This window comes from Chlorocebus sabaeus, chromosome 21 (genome assembly GCF_047675955.1).
Source record: "Chlorocebus sabaeus isolate Y175 chromosome 21, mChlSab1.0.hap1, whole genome shotgun sequence".
In the NCBI taxonomy this organism is placed as follows: domain Eukaryota; kingdom Metazoa; phylum Chordata; class Mammalia; order Primates; family Cercopithecidae; genus Chlorocebus; species Chlorocebus sabaeus.
The window spans coordinates 28,869,188-28,894,742 of record NC_132924.1 but is presented as its reverse complement, the minus strand read 5'-3'; the positions used below and the strand labels follow the sequence as shown (position 1 = coordinate 28,894,742).

Sequence of the window (25,555 nt, the reverse complement as noted above, 5' to 3'; positions counted from 1 at the left end):
GTCTCCCTATGTTGCCCAGGCTGGTCTCAAACTCCCGGGCTCTAACAATCCTCCCACTTGGGCCTCCCAAAGTGCTGGGATTACAGGCATAACCCACCACACATGGCCAAAACTAGTAACAGTCAATAGAATGATCAGCACAATTAATAAGATCTAGGTACAAGGTAGTTAAGAACATGAGAAAGGATACTTTTCACTTCATGGTAAGACATGGTTATCAGGAACCATTCTTTAAAAACTGCCTTAAATAGCTCTTGAGACAGCTGCAAGTAAAGCTGGGATAAAGAAACCTTTCTGAGTAGCATGAATAGCATAAAAAAGCATAGCAAAAGCCTAATCAGAATATAAGGCTTATGGGAAAACAATGCAAGATAGGGCTGTAAAGATAATTTAAAGCCAAATGAGAGAGAGCCTTAAATGTGGTAAGGAATCTGGACTTCAGTAGGCAGTGGAGAGGCAGTTCAAGTCTATAAACATGATCAATTATGTGCTCTAAGAAGAAACCATTTTGTTTGAGGTGAGGTTCAGGCATCATCTCAAGCTTCTAAAGATGATGATCAGAATCAGATGATTCTAACATGCCAGCAGGGTAGAAAGACACTAGTCTAAGGAAAGCCTATGCATATCTCTCAATCTTTATCAAACAAAATTTGGAAGAAACCACCTATAACTAGCTAGGCTGACCTAGTAAAATCAAAATTTAAAGAGCAGACCATTCCCATAACGAAAGAAATATAGATATTGAATATATACAATTTATTTAATAAATTAATGTCATTCAAAATACAGTGCCAGAACATGATGCAGTTGAACATGCTAGTAATGTTTGTCATGAAGCACCTGTGCTCATGTTAGATTGGCGGCGCCCCACTACTGCTAGTGGTTCCTGGGATTAATGCCAGAGCAGCGCTAGTTATCTGCTCTTCTGCACAGCTAGTGCAGAGAATTCCTGAACAGTTCACCTTACTAATCCTAACCCCCACACGCACACAACAGGTTAAAAAAAACACACCCTGACAGCTAACAGATCTATACACAATCACTCTACAGTAATGCTTGTTATTAAATTAAGATGTAATGACCTGGTTAACCCACTCTAAATCTTGAAGATGGAGAACTACATCAGCAGCAGGTAGTTATATGCATGAGCCAATGTTAACATAATACAGAAAGTGGAGGCTTTTACTGATTAAAGCTCCACGCAGACCCGCACAATGAGGGGCTGGCAATTCTTACTGCAAGCCCAGCAACGTAAAGTCCACACCTGGTAAATGACCAGCTGACTGGAAGACCTGTATTCTAGATAGACAAGTATAAGTTAGTGAAAAGAGAATACATGCACCTAATAGTATAGTTAGACTGATCCTGCAGTCATAGCTTTCCCTGTGTAATACCATAAAATTATGGAAGATCTTCCTCAACTAGAGTATAGGATTTAGACGTTTCTATACCAACATGGACATTAGTGTTAAGTGCAGTTGAATTAATTACACTGAAAACTGTATTCCAGGACTTCAGAACAGAAGCACGGGAATGAAATACACATACTAAAATAACCTCAGCACAATTTGTGATATACCACACTAGGAACAGGAAACTACTTTTATAAATGAACTTTTTGAACTGTACATACACAGGGCTAACAATGTTAGATAATCCAGATTCTTATACTCTCATGATTACACATAAAGTTTCTCAATTATTGAATAATCTATTTCATATTATGGAAGCATATCTTTCTGTAAGACTCACTGATATATATTATACTGATGCAAATATTAAGTAGGGCATAAAAATAAAATTTATCAAAGATAGATTTTTATGTAGTCATATTTAGTTCTTTCATAGCCTCTTTTGTTTAGCAAAGAAAATGACAAAGCACATAACTCAGGCGTGCACTCCCTGAACTTCCCAACTATACAGGTGGTAGTGCGACCATGTCTCCATCCAGTTCAAACTCTTCTGTCCCATCCGTTGAAAAAAGGTAAGTTGGTGGTTTCCATGGAGACTCTTCAAGGCAGGATGGATAGAGTTTCCCCACAGTGCATCGAAAATCTCTCCCCAAGTCCCACAGTACACGTTCAGATATATGCTGCCGCAGAGACCACCGGTCAAGTTCCAGGTCATATTGGTAGGTGACGTATTTAGCTCGCTCATTTAAATGAGTTTCTCGCATAAACACACATAGAGAATTTGAGATCACAACAGCTCTAACACAGGGGTCAGAGTACCTCTTAGCAGGGATGTTGGCTGCCATTTTCCACTCATTTTTATTCACGTCATAAATTTCCACAGTTACTGAAGACCCATCTACAGTGCCAGAGGGGAGTCTTATGCCGGAATTGGTAGCAATATGCAACCCTCCAATATAGAAAATTTTATCACCAAAAGCTGCAGCTGAAGCAAAGGACCTACTAGTCTGTCTCATGGCCATTTCTACCCATGAGTCAGACCTTGGAAAATAACAGTACATGAGGTTCAGTGTCATCACATAAATGCAGTCATGAACCACGACTGCTGCACTCCATTGCCAAGCACAAGGTAAAGGGCTTACCATCGTCCACTCATCTTTCTCAGTGTCGTATCTTTCTACGGTCCTCCGATTAAGTTCTCCACCTACGCTATCTCCTCCAATTGCATAGATATAGCCTTCACAGCAAACCAAAGATGGCTTTATGCGGACAAAAAGCATTGGGGTCTTTGGAAACCAGGTATTTTGCTGTGCATCAAACCAATAAAAGCAATTCACAGTTCTGAAGGCAGTCTGAAGTTTGCTTGTTTTACTGTGATTTGTTTTTGTGTTTTTCAGAGGAACTTGACCCCCTGCTATGTAGATATCATTATCAGGTGTTACAACAGTCCCAACTTTATGCAAATCAGCTGGCGGGCTACATAGCTTGTAAACTTTTTCTGCTTGGGGGCTGTAACAGACAGAAGAGTAAAGACTACAAGGATTTTCTGAAGATGCTTCAATGAAAATCATCATTTCCTCTTTAGTCATCCCAAGTCTTGGTTTGAAAAACTTGGGCATGGACTTATACAGACCTTGAACCACCACTGACTTATCATTGGGTGGCAGACCTTGAAACCAAGCTCTCTGTGTTACTTCTGAAAGTGCATCAATTCTGATTTGGCTAAGAACAGAAGACAAATACTGGGATCGTGATTCTGTGTTATACTCTAGCCACAGCATAGCAGCTTCTCGAACGGTTTCTTCCTTTTCTACATTTAAATTGTCACTACTGAGAATGTCTATCAGTAGGTCATGTGACAGCTGCATGAACGCATCCTGATGATACACAGCAGTGAACTTGTGCTCCACCATTCTTTTAGCACTCTGTTTTAATTCCTCACAACTGAAGAGATCAGCAAAACTCAACAATCGTACACAATTCTCTGCATTAATTTTTTTAATTAAATATTCTCGACAACGTTGTAACACATCTTCTACCTAGAAGGAGAAGGAAAAAAAACAGGCTGATAGGGCCAGGACAGACACATTTTACTTTTATGTAAGACATTAAGTTTATTAATCAGATGCCCACAGTGTTATTTTTATTTTCAGATACACACATCTGGGCTAAGAGATAAGGTCTTCTGGTAGTAATAAAATCAGAAGACTATATAATTTTGCAGTAATTTTTCCTGCTCAGTAGCCTACCTAACTGTTCTATTTAGGAACCAGTAGTACAATAATAGACAGGTTCTTAAAAAACAAAACAGCCTTAAAGAATAGGCAAGGAAATTCATACATAAGTCTTACTTTCCTAGACTTCATATATAATTGAGAGAACTATACGAAAAAATGTAAACAAATCATAGTATACAGAAAATTGTTGTTGTTGAGTAACTGGATTCTGGTTTCCTCAACTTGCACGAGACAGTCACATAAAACCAGCAAATCATGCACAATGAGTAGGAGTAGTTATTTGCCATTCTTATCTAGAGAGGTAAGTTATCAAAGCAACACGAAATAGACTTATGTGCAGTTATAAATTACCTATATTTAAATGACCCATCTTAGACACTGTAAGCTTCCTAGATTTGTTTTTTCTTAAGAAGGTAGATCTCAGTTGAATCAGATGTGCTACCTACTATATTTATGCAGCATCACAGTGATTAACTAGAAACTGTTTACACTGAGAAGTCAGGTTGCTTGGATTTAAAACTTCAATTAGCCAATTAAACTACTTATTAGGAAAGAAGTTTCAAATCTCTAAAGTTCAATTTTCTCTTATATAAAATGGAGAAATAACGGTTATCTACCTCAAATGAACACTGTAAGGATCAGATGAGAATATATGTGAAGTATTAGTACAGCATCTGGTACTGAAACACATGATCACTTCATGTGGTTGATAGTGAAAGTCACATTGGTAGTCACAGAATGCCCCATCTCAGGCTTGCCAGGGAAACAGTCTAAGAGGCAGAGTCCTGTTTTGCATTTGAGCAAGCAGATGTAGTATACGGTTTTCATTAAAATGGCAGAAAAAAACTATAAGGAGCAGTGTCAATATTTACAGTAACAAAGTATGCTGGGATCAGATTTTCTTAAAATTCCTTAATGCCTTAAGAATTCTGAGAAATGCCCGCTTTTAAAAGAAGGACCAATAAAAAATTAGCTGGGTGTGCTGGTGCATGCCTATGATCCCAGCACTTTGGGATTATAGGAAGGAGGATTTATTGAGCCCAGCAATTCAAGATTGCAGTGAGCTATGACCATGCCACTGCACTCCAGCCTGGGCAACAGAACAAGACACGTCTCTAAAAATAAAAAGTAATGACAACTTGCAAGCTATATAAAGACAGTGCTTACAGTAAACATTTCTCCCTTTCAAGTTTGGAATTACTAGTGCAACAGCAAGCTACCCCAGCCTCAATTTCCCCAGAGTTGTGGGTAGAGTAGGACACTAACAATAAGGTTAGTGGTAATAAGGAGTAAAGGTTGGTCATGTGTTGTAACTCACACCTGTAATCCTAGCACTTTGGGAAGCCCAGGTGAGAGAACTGCCTGAGCTCAGGAGTTTGAGACTAGCCTGAGCAACATAAGACGACCTTGTCTCTACAAAAAAATTAAAAAATTAGCCAAGTGTGGTGATGCACGTCTATAGACCCAGCTACTCAGGAGGCTGAGGCTGGGGACAACTTGAGCCCAGGAGATTGAGGCTGCAGTGAGCTGTGATCTCACCACTGTGCTGCAGCCTGGACAACAGATCAAGACCCTGTCACACACACAAAAAAGAAGTAAAAGTTGAGTATCCCTAATTCAAAAATTCAAAATACAAAATGCTCCAAAATGTGAAATACTCTGAGTGCTGACATGACACTCAAAGGAAATACTCACTGAAGTATTTCAGAGTCTAGATTTTTAGATTAGGGATGCTGAACTAGTAAATATAATGCTGCAAATATCCTAAAATCTGAAAAAATCTGAAATCTGAAACTGGCTGAACTGGATTTCTGGTCCCAACCATTTTGGATAAAGGTTTTAATCAACCTATGGAAGACTAAAAAGGAAGGAAACTACATAAAGCGTGAACTGAGTTCTGGTTTCCAGAATTACACCCAGGTGTTGGCATTCAATCAGTGTCATGCATATTCATTCAGTGCATATTTATTAAGTACTTAACAAATATCATGAACAGTGCTCTCCAAATTTAACCTTTGGTCTAAAGGTTTTCCCTTTGAAGAAGCTTTGTGAAATACAACGGTATTCCAAAGCAGGAGATGAAATGAAGAAAAAACTTATATTCCTCTTAAAATTTAAAAAGGGAACATGATGGGGAAATAAAGAGTAAAACAGTTTGTCATCCATAAATATATCAACCATCACTTGTTTTGTTTAAATACTTCTCCTTAATTGCTCAATATGGTCACATAGCCATTATAAATATTTATCATAATTTCCAAGTTTTCTGTGAAAAATAGTATCATGAAAAATTAGTACATCTAAGCTCTAAGCAAAAAAAAAAAAAAATTGAAACACTTAAATTTAATAAACACTGTTAAAAATCACTTTAATTTGGCTGGGGGTGGTGGTGGCTCATTTGAGGACAGGAGTTCCAGACCAGCCTGGCCAACATGGCAAAACCCCGACTCTATTAAAAATAGAAAAATTAGCCATGAATGGTGTAATCCCAGCTACTCGGGAGGCTGAGGCAGGAGAATCACTTGAACCCAGGAGACAGAGGTTGTAGTGAACCAAAGATTGTGCCACTGCACTCCAGCCTGGACAAGAGTGAAACTCCGTCTCAAAAACTAATTACTTTAACATGAAATCAAAATTCTCAGGTATGTTAGGCAGTAAAACACACAAAACCAGTATAAAATTTTCACCTATCTCTTTTATTAACAGATTTACATTCCCATCACAAAACTACTTAGTTTACTGGGTAATCAAATCCTACTGTTTTTCCCTTACAGATTTTATTTAAAAAAAAAAAAACCTTTTACCTTGTAAAATATGTAATAAAAAAGTTACATAGACAAAAGACATTACTGGGCCAGGCATGGTGGTTCAGGTCTGTAATCCCAGGGCTTTGAGAGGTCAATGCAGGAGGATTGCTTGAGCCTGGGATTTTTGAGACCAGCCTGGGCAACACAGTGAGATCCTGTCTCTACAAAAAATAAAAATATTGGCCGGGTGCAGAGGCTCACACCTGTAATCCCAGCACTTTGGGAGGCCAAGGCAGGCAGATTACGAGGTCAGGAGATTGAGACCATTCTGCCTAACACGGTGAAACTCCGTCTCTACTAAAAACATTGGTTAAAAAAATTAAAAATAAATAAATTAATTAATTAAAAATAAATAAATAAATAATTAGCCAGGCATGGTGATGGGCGCCTGTACTCCCAGCTACTCGAGAGGCTGAGGCAGGAGAATGGCATGAACCTAGAAGTGGAGCTTGCACTTGAGCCGAGATCGCGCCACTAGACTCCAGCCTGGGTGACAGAGTGAGACTCCGCCTCAAATAAATAAATAAAAATAAATAAATAAATAAATAAATAAGTAAATAAAAATACTAGCTGGGCATGGTGGTGCACACCTTTAGTCATCCCAGCTACTCAGGAGGCTGAAGCAGGAGGATCACCTGAGACGATGAGTTCAAGGCTTCAGTGAACCATGACTGCCAGTGCACTCCAGCCTGCGTGACCAAACAAGACCTCGTCTCGAAAACATAAATAAATAAGGTTTAACAATGTTTCCTCACAAAATAAACCACATAATAAACCAATAAGCCACAACTCATGTATGTAACTGAGGAAAAAAATGCTTACCTGTAGGCTGAGCACAGTGGCTCACACCTGTAATCTCAGCACTTTGGAAGGCCGAGGTGGGTGGATCACCAGGTCAGGAGTTCAAGACCAGCCCGACCAACATGGTGAAATCCCGTACTAAATATACAAAAATTAGCGCCTGTAATCCCAGCTACTCAGGAGGCTGAGGCAGGAGAATCACTTGAACCTGGGAGGTGGAGGTTACAGTGAGCTGAGATTGTGCCACTGCTCTCCAGCCTGGGCAACAGAGAGAGACTCCGTCTAAAAAAATATCTATATGCTTACCTGTAGGAAGCAAGCTGTTTCATAAAGCTGTTCTACAGTACTGTCATTCATTGCCAAGTTACCCGTGTATGCATAAGTTATTATTATCTGTAAGGTGGCAGCATCCACATTCCTCAGGTGTACATGGGTTTGTTTGCTTTCACTTAGTCCACTCATAAACATGGCCCTACAGGGGAGATGGAGAAAATAAAGTTGTAAGGGTTTTGTGTAAAACAAATGTAGAGCTGAAAAGAACAATTAGACAACAAGAGGTGTTCATTTAGGATATTTACTTATAAGTGAACCTTTTTTTTGTTTTTTGAGACAGGGTCTTGCTCTGTCCCCCAGGCTGGAGTGCAGTGGTGCGATCATGGCTCACCCGCAGCCTCGACCTTCTGGGCTCAAGCGATTCTCCTCAGTCTCCCAAGTAGCTGGGACTACAGGCATGCATCACCACTCCCAGCTATTTTTTTTTTATTTTTAGTAGAGACGAGGCCTCCCTATCTTGCCCAGGCTGGTCTCCAACTCCTGTGCTCAAGCAATCTTCCTACCTCAGCCTCCTAAAGTGCTCGAATTACAGGCATGAGCCACTGTGCCTAGCCAATGAAATTTTTAGGGAGACAGATACGAATAAAATCCAGTCCCAAAGATATACCAGACTATTCCATCATGCCATTTTGAGTGAAAATCTCAAAATTCTATTTACTCCTTATATTCATACCATGAAATAATATTCAGCAATAAAAGGAAACTAAATATTAATATATACTTTAACATAAATGAACCTGAAAACATTATGCTCAGTGAAAGAAGCCATAGAAAAACCATATAGTGTATGAGTCCATTTATATAAAACGTCCAAAAAAAGAAAATATAGAGAGACAGAAGGTAGATTACTAGTTCCTTAGAACTGTAAGAATGGGGTTTGTGACTATAAATAGACACAAAGTGATGAAAATGCTCTAAATTTAGATTGTGGAAATGGTTATATAACTCTGTAAATATACTAAACTTCATTTAATTATACACTTAAAATGGGTAGATTTTGTGGTATGCAAATTACATCTCAATAAAGCTGTTAAAAATTCATTTACTCAAACCATTATCTAAAAATACGCAGGACACTTTCCTAAAAATCTATTATATACAGGAAATCATGATGGAAAGGCAACTGGCATGATGGAGAATACAAAGTAGAATGCCCATATATAGGTAAGAGAACAGGGGAGAAAAGCCTCTGCATGTAGCGGTCAACAGTGAGTGTCACAACAGTCACTAAACTTGGCCCCTCAAGGACAGAGATGAAGAAGCCATTCAAAATGGATAAAACGGGGTAGAACATAAGAAGCGATTGTTCAACAGGCATAGCTTGAACATAAGGGCTTATGCAGGAAACCAGAAAATGAATTGGAAAAATGGAGGGCAGTCAGATCACAGAGGGCCTTTAAATGAGACAAGAGAGTCTGAGCTTTTCCTTGTAGATAGTGGGGAAAACCAAAGGGTTTCAAGTGTGAATTTAGCACGACAAAATGTAAGTGATAAATGTAGGATGAATACTCTAAGCTGACAGGCTATTCAGAGCTAAAGGCTCTGAATAGACAGGAAAACTGGCCATGAGGCTATGACAATAATATACCTAAGAGGTAAGAAACTGAGTTACACTGGCAGAAATGAATACAAAAACCACCATAGCCGGCGCTTGGTGGCTCACACTTGTAATCCCAGCATTTTGGGAGGCCAAGGTGGGCGGATCATCTGAGGCCAGGAGTTTGAGACCAGACTGGCCAACATGGTGAAACCCCATCTCCACTAAAAAATACAAAAAATTAGCTGCATGTGGTGACAGGTGCCTATAATCCCAGCTACTCAGGACGCTGAGGCAGGAGAATCACTTGAACCTGGGAGGCAGAGGTTGCAGTGAGCCAAGATCGACCCACTGCACTCCAGCCTGGGCGACCAAAGTGAAACTCTGTCTCAAAAAGAAACAAACAAACAAAACCCACTATAAAGAACCAACAGGATCTGGTGATTTTCTTTTTCCTTTTCTTTTTTTGAGACGGAGTCTCACCCTGTCGCCCAGGTTGGAGTGCAGTGGTGGTATCTCGGTTTACTGCAACACCCAACTCCCAGGTTCAGGTGATTCTCCCACCTCAGCATCCCAAGTAGCTGGGATTACAGGCGCCCGCCACCACGCCCGGCTAATTTTTTGTATTTTTAGTAGAGACGGAGTTTCACCATGTTAGTCAGGATGGTTTCAATCTCCTGACCTCGTGATCCACCTACCTCAACCTCCCAAAGTGCTGGGATTACAGGTGTGAGCCACCACGCCCAACCAGAAACAGTAAATACGTAATTTCATAATACTGAAACAGGCTGAAGTACCACAACAGAAGAAGTGCTGAGTAATTCTCAAGCAATTCTCTCATTTTGGGTCTATAATGAACTATACATGTTACCAAAAAATATTAAAACTATTATTCAGGGGTACCTGCTAATTCTTGGTGGGACAGACAGAACTGGTAACTCAAACTACAAAGGAAGAATGTATTTAGTTCAGAAGGCAAAATCTCTAACATTAAAGATGTGTAGGAGCATTACATGTAAAGATCTTGAAATCTACAATTCTGGGATCAGAATCTAGTTGAAGAACACTTGGGAAATATCCTGTGGGTATGAAACTGTCCCGGGCACAAGATTTTAGTGATGGGTGGCTTTAATCCCAAACACATATTGAACTATTTATTTAATAAATATCTGATTTGTTTTAGGGATAATATACAGTTATCCCTTGGTATCTGTGGGGGACTGGTTGGTTAAGAAACTTCCCAGACTTGGCCAGGTACAGTAACTCACACCTGTAATCCCAGCACTTTGGGAGACCGAGGTGGGTGGATCACTTGGGGTCAGGAGTTTGAGACCAGCATGGCCAACATAGTGAAACCCCGTCTCTACTAAAAACACACCAAAAAATTAGCTAGGCATGGTGGTGTGTGCCTGTAATCCCAGCTACTTGGGAGGCTGAGCCACAAGAATCGCTTGAACATGGGAGGCAGAGGTTGCAGTGAGTCGAGATAGCACCACTGCACTCCAGCTTGGGTGACAGACTCTGTCTTTAAAAAAAAAAAAAAAAAAAAAGATTGTAGGCACAGCAAAGGCAACAACTGGTATTGAGCCTTAGCTTTTGAAATCGTCATGGGATGTGTTAGGGAATGTGAAGTTTCTACATCTTCATATAAAGTAAGTCAGCCCTGAAAGTTCAAATGAAATCTGTCCTGTCTACAGCTGCCATTAAAGAACAGTAGAACAGGCGGTGCGGAGTGGCTCACGCCTGTAATCCCAGCACTTTGGGAGGCCAAGGCGGGCAGATCACGAGGTCAGGAGTTTGAGACCAGCCTGACAAACATGCTGAAACCCCATCTCTACTAAAATTACAAAAATTAGTTGGATGTGGTGGTGCGCACCTGTAATCCCAGCTACTTGGGAGGCTAAGGCAGGAGAATCACTTGAACCCAAGAGGTAGAGGTTGCAGTGAGCTGAGATCACGCCACTGCACTGCACTCCAGCCTGGATGACAGAGCAAGATCGTCTCAAAAAAAAAAAAAAAAAAAAAAAGAACAGCAGGACCAAACTCACTAATGATTGCTGCTTATGGCTGTTAATATTTGTAGTAGAAATATACTGGTCCACATTTAATTCACCTTTATTCTTTCTGTCCCTTTCAAATATTAAGTCAAAATTACCTAAAAGCAAAGAACAAATTAAGCAATTTCTATGCTTTGGCTTCTATTCTGCTCGGGAAACGTACAACAAAGATGCAGAAGATCATAAAAATGTAAAGTTAAGCTTTATGTATCTGTATTAGCAAAGAGTAACTAAATTCACTTCTACATTCAGAGGCACAGAGAATACCAACAATGTTACTAGTTATTAAATATTTAAATCTGGCAAAGAGTCTAGTTAGTATAAAGAAATATGACAAATGGTAATAGTAAAGAGTGAGAAAAAATACATTTCGTAAAGAAAAGTCTTAACATATCTAACAGCACCGATTTCTACTCTCTAAAAATTACTATTTGAGCCTATGATAACTTGTCAGTTTAAAAACAGGGATCACTGTTTTCTAAAGGTAGCATTTTAAAACCTCAAAGTGTAAATTATCCCATTTTTCTTTCTCTTTTAATGGAAAAAGAATATTCTAAACTTTTCTGCCTTCCCAACATTAAAACTTTACCTTAGTTAATTGCAACACATTTCTTGTATTCAAATCTTTATAAAACTTCTTTCATGTGTCCCTTACACATGCAAGAATGAGATTTGCCAAGTACTACATCATCTGAACAGAAAACTTAAGCAAAACTTAAAAACAAAAATTGAGATGTGGCTTCTTAAAAAATTAAATAACATTTCAAAGAATTTCCATTTAAAACATTAAAAGTACTTACCTGAAATAAGAGCTACATGTTGCAAGAACCATCTTATGACAAGGGAATTCAGTGCCCTCAACAATTAACACTATGTCAGTAAACAACTGCTGTTCATAAAACAGTTTCAACTGTTCCAACAAGGACACAGCATATTCAGTATTGATCTGCCTCTCGTCTTGAGTGGACATGACTGTATTCCATTAATATCTCCAGGAACAGATTTTAAAAGTCCGTCTTACTAATGGAAGGTCAAGTGAATACTTGAGAAATAAAGGAGAAACCACTTGCTGTTATCTGCAGCATTCAGTACCAAGACTGACACATTCACTAATGAGTAGTATCTTGTTACAGACTTAGAATCACTCCTAGGTCATCCTGTATTAATTAGGTTCTTCAGAGTTTTTCAACACAGTCTGCAGACATTGTGCTCAAATCTGCAATTGTGCAGCTCATGAGTGAGAGAGAAAAATACACGAGGTAGATTTTGTGGCAACATCCTATGTTCAGTGGATCCTGTGGAGTCACTAAAAAGAAAAAAAGTTAAGTTGTAGTATCTAGGCCAGTACAGTTTTAGAATATAACGTTTAAAATGGCAGCCTTAAATAGAAATCATGTTTATTTGAAGTTCAACTTTAGACATTACCATAAAAGCGAAACATGACAAAAACGAAGATCCTTAGTCTATATTTAAAATTAAAAAACAGAAGAAAATTACCAGTTGTAATTTCAAGTTAACTTTTGCCTTCTATACAAAATATAACTGTTGAAGAAAATAACGAATACATGAATAAGTACACATTTTTAAAGCTCTTTCAAAATAGATAAATTACCAAAGCCAGATCTCTTATTTGGTAGCAACAAATGATCATAATATATAAGAAAAAATATTTTTTTAAAAAATCTGCTCTCTTACATAGAGATTTCTCATTCTCCGAATATATTTTAAATATGTTCACAAAGTCTTCATATTTAATTTAAATTATACGGTAAATAGATTCAAACTGTTTATTCTCAAATTTGCCATTCAATTCAGTAAGAGAAGTATATGTAATCTGTCTCTTTGAAGAGTGGTTCTTTCCTAGGAATCTTTACGAATAAGAGCATATAATTTTACTTAAAAAAAAAAACATAAAATGTAATGGATATATGTTTCTACCCAGAATACTCCATATTACACAAATACGAATGTTCTCAAAATTAATACGTAAGTTTAATTCAAATCCAATCTAAATCCTATATTCAAAGGATTTATCTGGAAGAAAGCACAAAAGTTGCTAAGATATTTAAAGAAGGCCAAGTTTTTCATGATTCTTATGAAAATATTAAATCTATTATAAAACGCCCATAAACCCAAGTACACATAAGAAACTAGATATGACTGGCCGGGCACGGTGGCTCACGCCTGTAATCCCAGCACTTTGGTAGGCTGAGGTAGGAGGATCACAAGGTCAGGAGTTCGAGACCATCCTGACCAACATGGTGAAATTTCACCTCTATTAAAAATACAAAAATTAGCTGGCTGTGGTAGTGCATGCCTGTAATCCCAGCTACTCGGGAGGTTGAGGCAGGGGAATTGCTTGATCCGGGAGGTGGAGATTGCAATGTGCCAAGATCGCACCACTGCACTCCAACTGGGGCGACACAGCAAGACTCCGTCTCAAAAAAAAAAAAAAAAAAAAAAAGAAAGAAAGAAATTAGATATGATAAAGATAAATATGGTATTTCAAATTAGGCTTTAGTCATACTGCATACCATTCATCAAAAAAAAAAAATTCCAGCTGAATAAAAATTTATTTGGAACTCAGTATTCACAACACATGGCAAAGGAATTACAAATCAGGAAAAGAGGAAAATCCCAAATAGAATGCTACTAATTTGCTAACTATAAAAACTACCACCTCTTTTTTCACCAACTCTTAAGATGACCCTTGGTTACCATAATGAGAAACGACTCCATCATTAGAATCACTAATATTTTTTCTCACAAAATACCATCCATTATGTCAAAGAGAATATCACATATACTTCCTGACAAACTATACTATTACAGTAACTGCTAACTTGATATGCAGTCAAGTTTCCAACCAAGTTAACTGTGAAAGTAACTAAAACAGGTGCAAAGGCAGAGTGAGACTCTGGGTCATTTAAGGTAATAACTTTGCTCTTCCAGAACTGCATGTTACACTATAAATCTGAGTTCTTCTATTATAATCTCTAAGGCAAATAATACTTAAAATCACTGGCTATTTCCACACATTAATAATGCAACAAGGCATAGTGTTGTTGAGGGTGTGGAAAAACAAGCATTCTTACACAGAGGAGTAAGCTGATACATACCCACAATTCCTTATTCAAAACTCTTGACACAAGACACGTTCCAGAATTTAGACTTTTCCAGATTTTATACAGGTATTGTGACACATGTACCCTATATTATAAAAACCTCTCAAGAAGTCTCAGGTAGCAATGGATAATCAAACATATTATCTTTGCTGAGGGAACTAAGAATGGTGTGAAAAATAAAGACTATATATAGCCTCATGTTACTTCAGGTCAGGTTTTACCAGCGAAGTTTTTTTTTAACAACTTGATTTTTCAGAGTTTTTTGAATTTTAGAATTGCAAGTATCATAGAAAATATAGTATCTGACACTGGAAATGCTTAATACCAATCTAATATATTAATCCTACTTCTAGAAATATATTTTACAAAAATATATGCATTAATAAAGTAAAAGTCCTAATCCCAGTAGCTGGACTCAAAATTGTCCCCATCCATGTTTAAACAAGGTAACAGCAACTGGTGGCCAGGGCCAAGACAGATTTAAATCATGCCACTAGACCCCAGAACTTCCTGCAGGCTACCTGTACAGGCTCACTCTGGTCATTTCATTAACTACATAATAATATGATTTTCTGCAGTGATTTTGGGGACGCCTCATTTATGACTGGGTTTGGCTAGATTTGATTTTTTATCGTATCCATGAAACCGTATTAAAACAAATGAAGTCTGCTTCTAAAAAATTACAAAGTCATTATACTCATTAACACAGCCTTATTAGATTCCCCTATTTCCCACTCTTCTTTTGTAATTCAGGATACGTTTTCTTCCTGGAGAGGTAGTCTACATAAAAATTACCTTAAAATAGGCAGAAAAAGAAAGTCATTCAGATATGACACTAAGTAAATAAGTGCAATTAAAAATAAATTTAAGGCCTGGAGTGGTGGCTCATGCCTGGAATCCCAGCACTTTGAGAGGTTGAGGTTGGTGGATCACTTGACGTTAGGAGTTCGAGAACAGCCTGGTCAACATGGTGAAACCCCATCTCTACTAAAAACACAAAAAAATTAGCTGGACCTGGTGGCATGTGCTGTAATTCCAGCTACCCAGGAAGCTGAGGACAGGGAATCACTTGAACCTGGCAGACAGAGGTTGCAGTAAGCTGAGATCGCACCACTGCACTCCAGCTTGAGTGACAGAGCGAGACTCTGTCTCAAAAACAAAACAAAACAAAAAATAATGAATAAAATTAAGTAGCTCACCCCTCTGGGAGTATAGACTTCAAAAGGTATTAACTAAAAATGTGAAAGCTTGGCCAGGTGTTGTGACTCACACCTGTAATCCCAGCACTTTGGGAGGCCGAGGAGGGCAGATCACTTGAGGCCTGAGGTCTGGAGTTCATGACCAGCCTGACCAACATAGCAAAATCCTGTCTCTACTAAAACTACAAAAATTAGCCAGTGGCACATGCCCATAATACTAGCTACTCTGGAGGCTGAGGCTGCTTCACGCTGAGAATCACCTGAACCTGGGAGGAGGAGGTTGCAGTGAGCTGAGATCACACCACTGTATTCCAGCCTGGGCAACACAGCAAGATTCTGTCTCACAAAAATAAAAATAAAAACGTGAAAATGTGCAAAGTTTAGGATGATCAACCAACAATCTTCAAATGCCCACAACACAAACATTTTCTGTAAAAGACTCCTTCCCTCCTAAAAACACCTTGAAACCAATACCCTAAATCCTCTGAAGCATTTCCGCATGTACCATATTACCAACTGATGGGACATATTTTACATTTTCTCTTTTCAATAATTACATTTTGTGTATCATTCTATATCTAAAATCAGCATCAAAACGTCACAAACCCTGTTATCTGTGGAAGCTAGCTTCCCCAGATTAATTCTCAGGCATCAAGGAAACTGCTGACTTAATTTTCTTTGCTGAATGAATGGCTACTTAAATTTAATTCCACAAAAGTTTATTCAATACTAAGTGCCAATCATCGCACTTTACATACTCGGATTGAGAGAAGCCAAACACTAAAGCTCCAAAACACCAAGGGCTTTTACTCTTACTACAGATCACAGCCAAAACTACAGCTGTCATTCAAAAACATGGTGTTTTAAAAACCAGCTATTCTAGACAAACTCAAAAGCCAAGAAGCAAGCAAATGAGTGAGGCAAGCTGGGTGTAAGAAACATTTTTCCTGAAATGTAGCTATCTTGATATTTTACTTCCAAACTTTTAATAGAGACATGAGTGGAAGAAATTTTACTCTTCACCATAAGAAAAATTGTAGTACAGGTAAAATGAGCAAAGGTATCTGGTGCTCAGCCCTACTACAGTGGATCACACAGGAGAAAGGAAAAACTTATTGAAGACCTATTTAAACCTTCTGGATTTTAATAATATACGCAATGATTACCTGATTTTTACAAAATAAAAATGCTGCCTGTACTCCCAGCATTTTGGAAGGCCAAGGCGAGAGGGTACCTTGAGGCCAGGAGTTCAAGGAGTTCAAGGCTGCAGTGAGCTCTGATCATGCCACTGCACTCCAGCCTGGGCGATAGCTAGATTCTGCCTCTAAAATAAAAAAAATAAAAAATAAAAAAAAAGGTTGGCCACAGTGGCTCCTGCCTGTAATCCCAGCACTTTGGGAGGCTGAGGTGGGCAGATTACCTGAGGTCAGGAGTTTGAGACCATCCTGGCCAACATGGTGAAACACCATCTCTACTAAAAATACAAAAATTAGCCTGGTGTGATGGTGCGTGCCTGTAATCCCTGCTACTCAGGAGGCTGAGACAGGAGAATCGCTTGAACCCGGGAAGGGGAGGTTGTAGTGAGCCGAGATCGCACCACTGTACTCCAGCCTGGGCAACAAAAGACTGTCTCAAAAACATAAAAGAAATTAGTAATAGTAATAAAACTTCAAAAGGTACACTACTCTCTCTTCTCATAACAAAGACAAAATATTTTAGGCTTTGGGAGTCATAAGGTCTCTATCCCAAAGATTTAACTCTTGCTGCAGCCTGAAAGCAGCCAAAGACAATATGGAAACAATGTTATTTCAATACAACTTTATTTACAAGAACAGGTTACAGGCCACATTTACCAACCTCTGCTTTATTTTTAAAAATTTCTATTTTTATATATATACATATATATACACACACACACAGACACACACACTTTGATTTTTTTTTTAAGAGACAGGATCGCACTATGTTGCCCAGGCTGGTTTTGAACTCCTACGTTCAAGCGATCCACCTGTCTCAGCCTCCCAAAGTGCCAGGATTACAGGCGTGAACCACAGCACCTGGCCTTACACTGCTTCTTGATGAAATATTTAGTTGATGAAATATTTAATCAGTGACTAAAATACATACCTCAAGTTGTTTCTGCAAGAAGCATGTTTCTCTTCAGATCACAAAAACGAGGAAAAGCACAAACTTTAAATTCTTGAATAATGAATTAAATATAATTAATACAATCTGCATAGATTCCACTTTTCTTCTCAACCAAAGTATTCTAACATCTTTTACCTAGTCACACAACTGCTTTCCCCAATTCCTGCTAGTTCCATGGAACTTCTGAAACATGTTCTTATCTAGTGTGAGTAGCCTTTAATTAAGGTTAAAAAAAAAAAACAAAAGACATCTCTCCCCAAGATAATCTGTCAAATAAAAATCCATAATGAGAAACAGCTATTCAAAAACACTTAAATTACTTTGGGAAATCCCTGTTACATGCCACAATTCCTGGTATCAGGTGCTTCCAGATTAATAAGAAAGTTCTATATTCTAACACTAATCATTAGAATATATTCCATAGTAAAAAATGCTAACCAGCATAGGAATTAAATCAGTCATGCATAAAATTCAGAATCTATTCAATAAAGTGCAATATACTTTGACATAAAAAGTGTACATATTCTTATTCCTTAAGTCCTGGGCTCAATTCAGTGTTTTTGACTGATTTGCTTGATCGCACAGAATGGCAAAGATAAGGCTAAAATGTTATACACAGGATGAAATCCTCTCCTCCACTGTCTACACACTTTTTTTTTTTTTTTTTTTTTTTGAGACGGAGTCTTGCTCCGTCATCCAGGTTGGAGTGCAATGGCGTGATCTAGGCTCCTCCACCTCCACCTCACAGGTTCAAGCAATTCTCCTGCCTCAGCCTCCTAAATAGCTGGGATTACAGGCATGCACCACCATGACCGGCTAATTTTTCATATTTTTAGTAGAGATGGGGTTTCATCATGTTGGCCAAGCTGGTCTCAAACTCTTCACCTCAGGCGGTCTCCCTGCCTCAGCCTCCCAAAGTGCTGGGATTATAGGCAGGAGCCACCATGTCCCGCCTCTACCCACTGACTTCTACGAATTATTAGGGGACAAAGTCCTATTTATTTTTAAATCTGAGGACTTCCTACAGAAGTCAAAAATTTATAAACTGATTGAAAACAAATGCTTCTAATACATTTTCTCTAGGACGTCCAAGTCTCCAAGGTTCTACTGAGTGAATTCCACCACATAAAAGTTATGAAACATTGTTACTAAATCATTGTCAGGATTAGATCAGTCAGCAATCGATAGTAACATATAAAATTCTACTTAAAAATCTGAAACTCTTCCCATAGTAAATTATTTCTAGAGATGACTTAAAGTATTGGGAGGATATTGAAAATACTATGGCATTTTGTATCAGAGACCTGAGTGTCCTCCGATTTTCATACCCCAAAGGGATCTAAGAACTAATATTCCACTGAAACCAAGAGACAACTGTGTTTCTATTCAACAAATTTAAGTTGGTTGTCTGAATTCCTCACTTAACTTTCCCATAAAATAACAGTATTAAAAAGAGGTTTAACTCTTCACTGTAAGCAGCAAAATATGACCGAAAGTATATCAGCAAAGAAAATTTACACAAAGCAAATACTACTTAATACTCATAAAGAGATAACAGTGACAGTGAATTTGTTTTACAGATTCTGATTATTAATATTAAAGGATAAGGAACCAAGATGAAAGGTATGAAATGTTGAAATTTTAAAAAATCCCAAATACTTTAAAGTATCAGAGGTTGATGGCAGTGTTTTGGTTTTTTGAGGGGGGGCAGGGGGTGGGGGGGGCGTGGGGGGATAGATGTCTAATTTCACTTTGAAACCAAGTATTCATTCCTAGAGGTGTGTACTTTGTAGCATCCTCCCACTGAGTAGCCTGGAAACACAAATAGAAGCAAAGCACTTTTCCAATGTTAACCAGGCAGAATATAGAGATCGAGGAATGAATAAAGGATTAAAGAACTATTGAACGTGATAAAGAGACCAATCAGCAATTAACTGAGCTGTGGATGAAAAAGGAAGAAAGGACAAAAAGATGGGAAAGACGCTGCTAGCAAGGCCTGCTACAGTAAGTACAGTAGTAGGTACAAAGTTTCCACTGGACAGGAGTTTTAGTGATCTATTACACAGCATGGTGATCATCGCAGTTAACAATAATATATCGCATATTTCAAAACTGCTAAAGATTCTGAATGTTCTCACCACAAAAAAGTAGATGAGGTAGATAGATGTTAACAGCCTGATTTAATCATTCCTCAACGTGTACATAAGATTGAAACATCACATTGTAGCCCACAAATACATACAATTATTATTTGCCAACTAAAAAATAAAATAAATTATATAGTAGGAATGAAGGACAGATCTCCCCCCAGGAACGGCAGTGCGGCTATAAATAATTCACCTGTAGGAAGCACATTCAAACTGTACATTACTAACTTAGGGATTGCTGCATCTCCCAATGCTACAAATGTTAACAGAGAAGATTAAAAATTTTTGTTGGAAAAGATCCAAGGCATTCTCCATGGAGGTCAACTGTTGAAAAAAAAAAAATTGAGTACAAACCCAAACTACTTGGGTTAAAGCTCCAGTTCTGCAACTTAATAGTTCTGCGGCCCTTTGTAAGTTATTTATTCTCTATGCCTCAGTTTGCTCATCTATAAAATGGCGTTAAAAGTAGAACTCTCAAAGAATTGTTCTAGGGTTACATTTCATACTTGGTTCAGTACCTGACACATGGCACTACTACATAAATATTCGAAATTATTTGTATTAACCCACCCACTGGTGAAGCTTTTGTAGCACTTTCCCAACTCCTGGATTCCCCACCTACACCAGGTCTAAAGATTCCAATTTCAGCTGGGCGCGGTGGCTCAAGCCTTTGGGAGGCCAAGACGGGTGGATCACGAGGTCAGGAGATTGAGACCATCCTGGCTAACACAGTGAAACCCCCTCTCTACTAAAAAATACAAAAAACTAGCCAGGCGAGGTGGCGGGCGCCTGTAGTCCCAGGTACTCAGGAGGCTGAGGCAGGAGAATGGCGTAAACCCGGGAGGCGGAGCTTGCAGTGAGCTGAGATCCGGCCACTGCACTCCAGCCTGGGCGACAGAGAGAGATTCCGTCTCAAAAAAAAAAAAAAAAAAAGATTCCAATTTCAAGGTCTCAGCACTCTCTTTTCATTCTGTCTTAACTGGTATTTTACATAAGAGAAATCCAATGTTCTTAGAGAATATTGGGGCTTTTTTGCAAACATTTGACATTTGAAATCTGAATTCAGTGTTCTAAAATAATAAGATTTTTTTTTCTCTTTTTTCCTTTTCTCACACATTATATTTTGATGGTACAAATAATGAAACAAACTAGTGCTTAAAAAAGACTAATCTTGAGAAGGCTGATGTCAGTGTAAAAAACTAAATCAGAGTCCAGGAAGGCACCAGTCATAAAATAAGCCTTTCTTTATTTCAATGAGATAGTTTTCTCCTTAGGAAGGACAAGAGATCGGTGCTAGAAACAGTATGTTTTCAAGTTATCAAAACAACCATGACAGTTGAGAAATGTCTGGAAAAGACCATTTGGTCTTTAGATTGTCAACTGCTATACAAACAGAATTTTCTTGGAGTTGTGACAGGCATCAATTAAAACACAAACCAAAAAAAACCAAAAACCTGGCCTTTTGAAGAATCTATCAAGTTTTAAAAATTTCAGCATACTCGCAGTGAGCCGAGATCGCGCCACTGCACTCCAGCCTGGTGGACAGAGCGAGACTCCGTATCAAAAAAAAAAAGGTTCCCCATAGCCTCACCTACTCTAGTCACATTCAGAGCTTAGGTCTCTTCCTCTGTGTTCTCTCTTTCCAATCACACTGAGAGATGACATGGCTCCATCAGGTTAATTATGCTCAGCACTCTAAGTAAATTCAGGTCACAAGTATAAGCTGTACTATATTATGATTAATAAGTTATTTCACTTTTAAAAAATTAAACAAGAACATAAAGGCAATGCCACCTGTGATACAATAATTATGAGTATAGTATGTCCTTTTATTTTGGATATCACTTTTCCTTTTTCCTCTCAGCTCTGCACAGTGACTTAAGAAAGGTGGGGAAAGGTGGCCAGCGTGATGGCTCACGCCTGTAATCTCAGCACTCTGGGAGGCCCGGGCGGGCGGATCACGAAGTCAGGAGATCAAGACCATCCTGGCTAACTCGGTGAAACCCCGTCTCTACTAAAAATACAAAAATTAGCCGGGTGTGGACTACTCAGGAGGCTGAGGCAGGAGAATGGGGTGAACCCGGGAGGCGGAGCTTGCAGTGAGCCAAGATCACGCCACCGCACTCCAGCCAGGGCAGCCTGAGCGACAGAGGACACTCCTTCTCTTTGGGGGGAAAAAAAAAAATTACTTTAGATCAGCCGGACGCGGTGGCTCACGCCTGTAATCCCAGCACTTTGGGAGGCAGAGGTGGGCGGATCACAAGGTCAGGAGTTCGAGACCAGCCTGACCAACATAGTGAAATCTCGTCTCTACTAAACATACAAAAATTAGCCGGGCCTGGTGGCACACACCTGCAATCCCAGCTACTCAGGAGACTGAGGCAGGAGAATCGCTTGAACCCCGGAGACGGAGGTTGCAGTGAGTCGAGATCGTGACACTGCACTCCAGCCTGGTCAACAGAGCGAGATTCCATCTCAAAAAAAAATATATATATATTACTTGAGATCAACCTGTCATTTCTAATACTCAGTTATTTAAGTATCATTTGGTCTATTCAAACTCTACAAAACTGAAAACATTAAGCTAACAACTTCAAAATTTTCACTCATATTTTACGACACCAGAACCAATCCTTTTTCCTGGCCTTAGGAAAGTGGGCAAAGAGAAGAGGGGAAGGGAAGGGGGACTCTTTTTTAAATGTGTAACATCTTTGGAAAAACCAATGTATCATTTGGCTTTTAAGACTACATTCAAGTTTCTAAGAATTTACCTTGCACATTTAATGTTCAATGTTTAGGAATGAAAAGCTCAACATTTCTACCAACCAGAAGAAAATCTATGGAGGAGCATGGACATATGTACTGATACCTCTATTCCCTCCCATCTCCTTACATGCCCTGTGAATAACATAAGTTAACAGATTTTATAATGCTTCTTATGGGAGCAAAAAAGGGAGTAGAGTTATAGCACTCATGAAGTCTTCCTACAAGACTATGCAAAGAAAACAGCACTATGTGGAAACGTGTGGACTACAGAGCATGCTCAACAGAAAGGCCACAGCACTCCAGAGTTACTGACAGAAGACCACCTCTTGAGGATTCCAGGCCCCAACCTGAAAGGGCTTCAATAAGCACTAAGCCAACAGAAGATCAAAGGGAAGAAGTAAGCTTAGTTATCAGCCAGATGGAAAGAATAGCAAAATTCCACATCATCGAGATTGGAAAACAACCGACTGGCTTTTCAATTTACTTTAGGTCAGAAAAAACAGTCGGGAAAAAAGTCCTTATCAAAGGTTAACCAAACTAATTCATTCACAATTACAAGGGATCTAAGATCCATACTACTCAAATTCGGCAAAGATGTACAACTCAGAGGGAAGGGGGGGAATCCCTGTTAATTAGTTGCCTCGATAAAAAGAAAATATCCTTTTGGTCAGTGCACAGCGTTGATAGGGTTTCGTTTCTGAATGCCTGAATGCTCAGTGAGCCCGACGTACAGATTCATGTATAAACAACACGTGACCAGTCCGGTCCCCTACGTCTTCAGGAGGCTAATTGACACAGAAAATAGTTCACACAAACATCCCTTCTTAAAGTTCGTTTGTATTTTGAATTATTTTCCTGTTTTCACTGGTAGGAGTCACCGTGGTAGCCCGTGGAATGGACGCTCCTCTACCTTTTGAGGCAGGTGAAGAAAGAGTTCTTAGACACCTAAGCCCAGGGGGAAAAAAAACGTTAACTCAAAATAACTACTCCACATCAAACTAAGACATTTTTCTATTCCCCGGTTTTTCAATTCGTAGGGAGAGGGAGGTGGTCGAATTCAAGGAAGTTAAAGATTTCAAAGTAAACACGCACACAATTTTCCGTTTCAAAGGCCAGTTTCTGCTTTCTTTTTTAAGTCGATATAGCCCGCAATAGGAGCTCTGTTCGTCTAGACCTCTCTTGGTACTCAGATGTACCGGGGGAAAACACAGAAGGAAACGGGTGTCCCCCCCCTTCGGCCCACCATGTCGCGAACACGTCGCGAGTCTTTAAGACAAACAGCTCTACTTCGCTAAGGGCGGGCGCGAGCCGAGGCCAGGGCGCCGCCCGAGAGCCCCGCGGCCGCCGAGGCGCCCGGTGCCGGGGCCGGAAACGCCCAGCGAGCTGCGGATAGGGCCGCCCCTTCCCCGCGGACCGGCCCGGAGCCCCGCCGCCCTGGGGCAGCCGCGGGATGCGAAGGGCGGCGCCGGCCGGCCGCGCCCCTCCCCCGCCCGCGACGGAAGCGACTTGGGTTTGAAAGATGCCGCGGCCGCCGCCCCCCACCAGCCGAGCCACAAAGGGCCGAGCCCCCTCCCGCCACAGCCCTCCCCCCTCCCGCCACAGCCCTCCCCCCCGGCCCCTCCATAGGTCGCCGCGGGCTCCCCGCCCGCCCGATGCTGGCGTCGCCTGCTCACCCGCGTCCCTCGGTCTTGAGGGGTGAAATCCGGTCCAGCCGGCGGCCCCGTCCACACTGGGCCCCTCCGGCGCGGCGGCGGGGGCGTGGCCCTCCTGCCGCGGCCTCGACCGGGGTCTCGCCTCCGCCTCCGGCCGAGAAAGGCTGGCGCCGCCGCCTCTTCCTTCCGGTTTCCCCTCGCACCCTCCCTCGCTCGGTCAGTCCAACGCGGAAAGCAGCGTCCTCTGCGGGCGCCGCCGCACGCTCCTCAGGGCCCGACCACCGCCAGACTCCTCCCCCGGGAGCCGCGGCGCCCGCCCGCGCCGCCTCGTCAGCCCGGGGCCGCGAGACGCCGGGCCCGCCGCTCCCGCCCCGCCCCCGCCGCGCGCTCTCGCCCCCGCCCGCGGCCCGGGAACGCGCGGGCAGCGGACCGTTGGCCCGCCTGCGGCGCCCGCCTTCGCCCCGCCGCCCTCCCGCCTCGCGCGCGCGCCTGTCGGCACTAGCGGCAGTTTTGCAGTTTCCCGGGTCCTCGCGACTGTCCCCCGCCCCTCCCTTACTCTAGCTGCCCCCGCCCTTTTCCTCTGCCGGATACCACCGGAAAGCCAAAACAATTGGGGCCGCGCAGGCGCGAAAAAGGAAACGGAAAGAGCAGGAAGGGTGGGGGCGGTGCGAGGTGACGGGAAGCGTAATTGAAGGGGGTTCCCGGGAAAGGTCACGGGAGAACCCTCGAGGGGCGCGTGCGCGGCAGAAGGGCGCTCCGAGGAGCCGCGGCAGCCGAGGCCTCGGGCTTAGACTGGCGGATGGAGAGGTCCGACAAGTTCGTTGATAGGAAATATAGACAGCAAAACACCAATTGTTTTGCCGAAGGAGATGTTTTACCCCTTGGAATTTCCCCTGAAATACAGATTTTTGCAGGCTGGCTCGGAGAGTGGGAATGAGTAGGACTAAACAATACCAGCCCGGGGGCAGGAGAAAGTTGAGGCGTTGGGCGGGTCGCTTTGTTCCCGCAGCACGTCTTCTCCAGATCATGCCCTCCTCTCTCCGGCGCCGCTTCGGCTTTTTCCGAGGCTAAGGAAGAACTCAGAGCAGCACCCGAAAGGGCCCGCAGTTGTGGGAGGTTAGGGGAAAAAGGAGAGGCGTCTGGGTGCGGACGGCAACCCCGGCGTGTGAAGCCTTCCGTTTTGTGCTGCAATGCGGCGGCTGCACCGCAACCCCCCGAGTTCCAAAAGAGCGCCTTCAGCGTTGCTTCACAAAGCGAAGCGTTTGTAGCAGCAGCTAATGGCTGTGGCCCGTGCTGGTTTAGTTAACTTGGCACAGCTTGCTGGCAGGCAGGCT

The 25,555-nt window shown here is 41.0% G+C and overlaps 1 protein-coding gene across 3 annotated transcripts; it reads right to left on the bottom strand.

Moving 5' to 3' along the window:
• Nucleotides 1-735: 735 nt before the first annotated feature.
• KBTBD2 (kelch repeat and BTB domain containing 2) lies at nucleotides 736-24,585 on the bottom strand. 3 transcript variants are annotated; one of them, XM_038004819.2, is made up of 5 exons: nucleotides 24,243-24,585; nucleotides 23,480-23,514; nucleotides 11,985-12,490; nucleotides 7,564-7,729; nucleotides 736-3,451 (listed from the first exon to the last, which is right to left on the bottom strand). In XM_038004819.2, the coding sequence occupies exons 3-5, from the start codon at nucleotides 12,152-12,154 to the stop codon at nucleotides 1,916-1,918; spliced, it is 1,872 nt and encodes a 623-aa protein (XP_037860747.2). In that variant the 5' UTR covers nucleotides 12,155-12,490; nucleotides 23,480-23,514; nucleotides 24,243-24,585; the 3' UTR covers nucleotides 736-1,915. The 3 variants fall into 3 exon arrangements, with proteins under 3 accessions (XP_037860747.2, XP_007979848.2, XP_037860748.2); XM_007981657.3 differs by lacking the exon at nucleotides 23,480-23,514; XM_038004820.2 differs by lacking the exons at nucleotides 23,480-23,514; nucleotides 24,243-24,585 and adding an exon at nucleotides 17,636-19,266.
• Nucleotides 24,586-25,555: the final 970 nt, after the last annotated feature.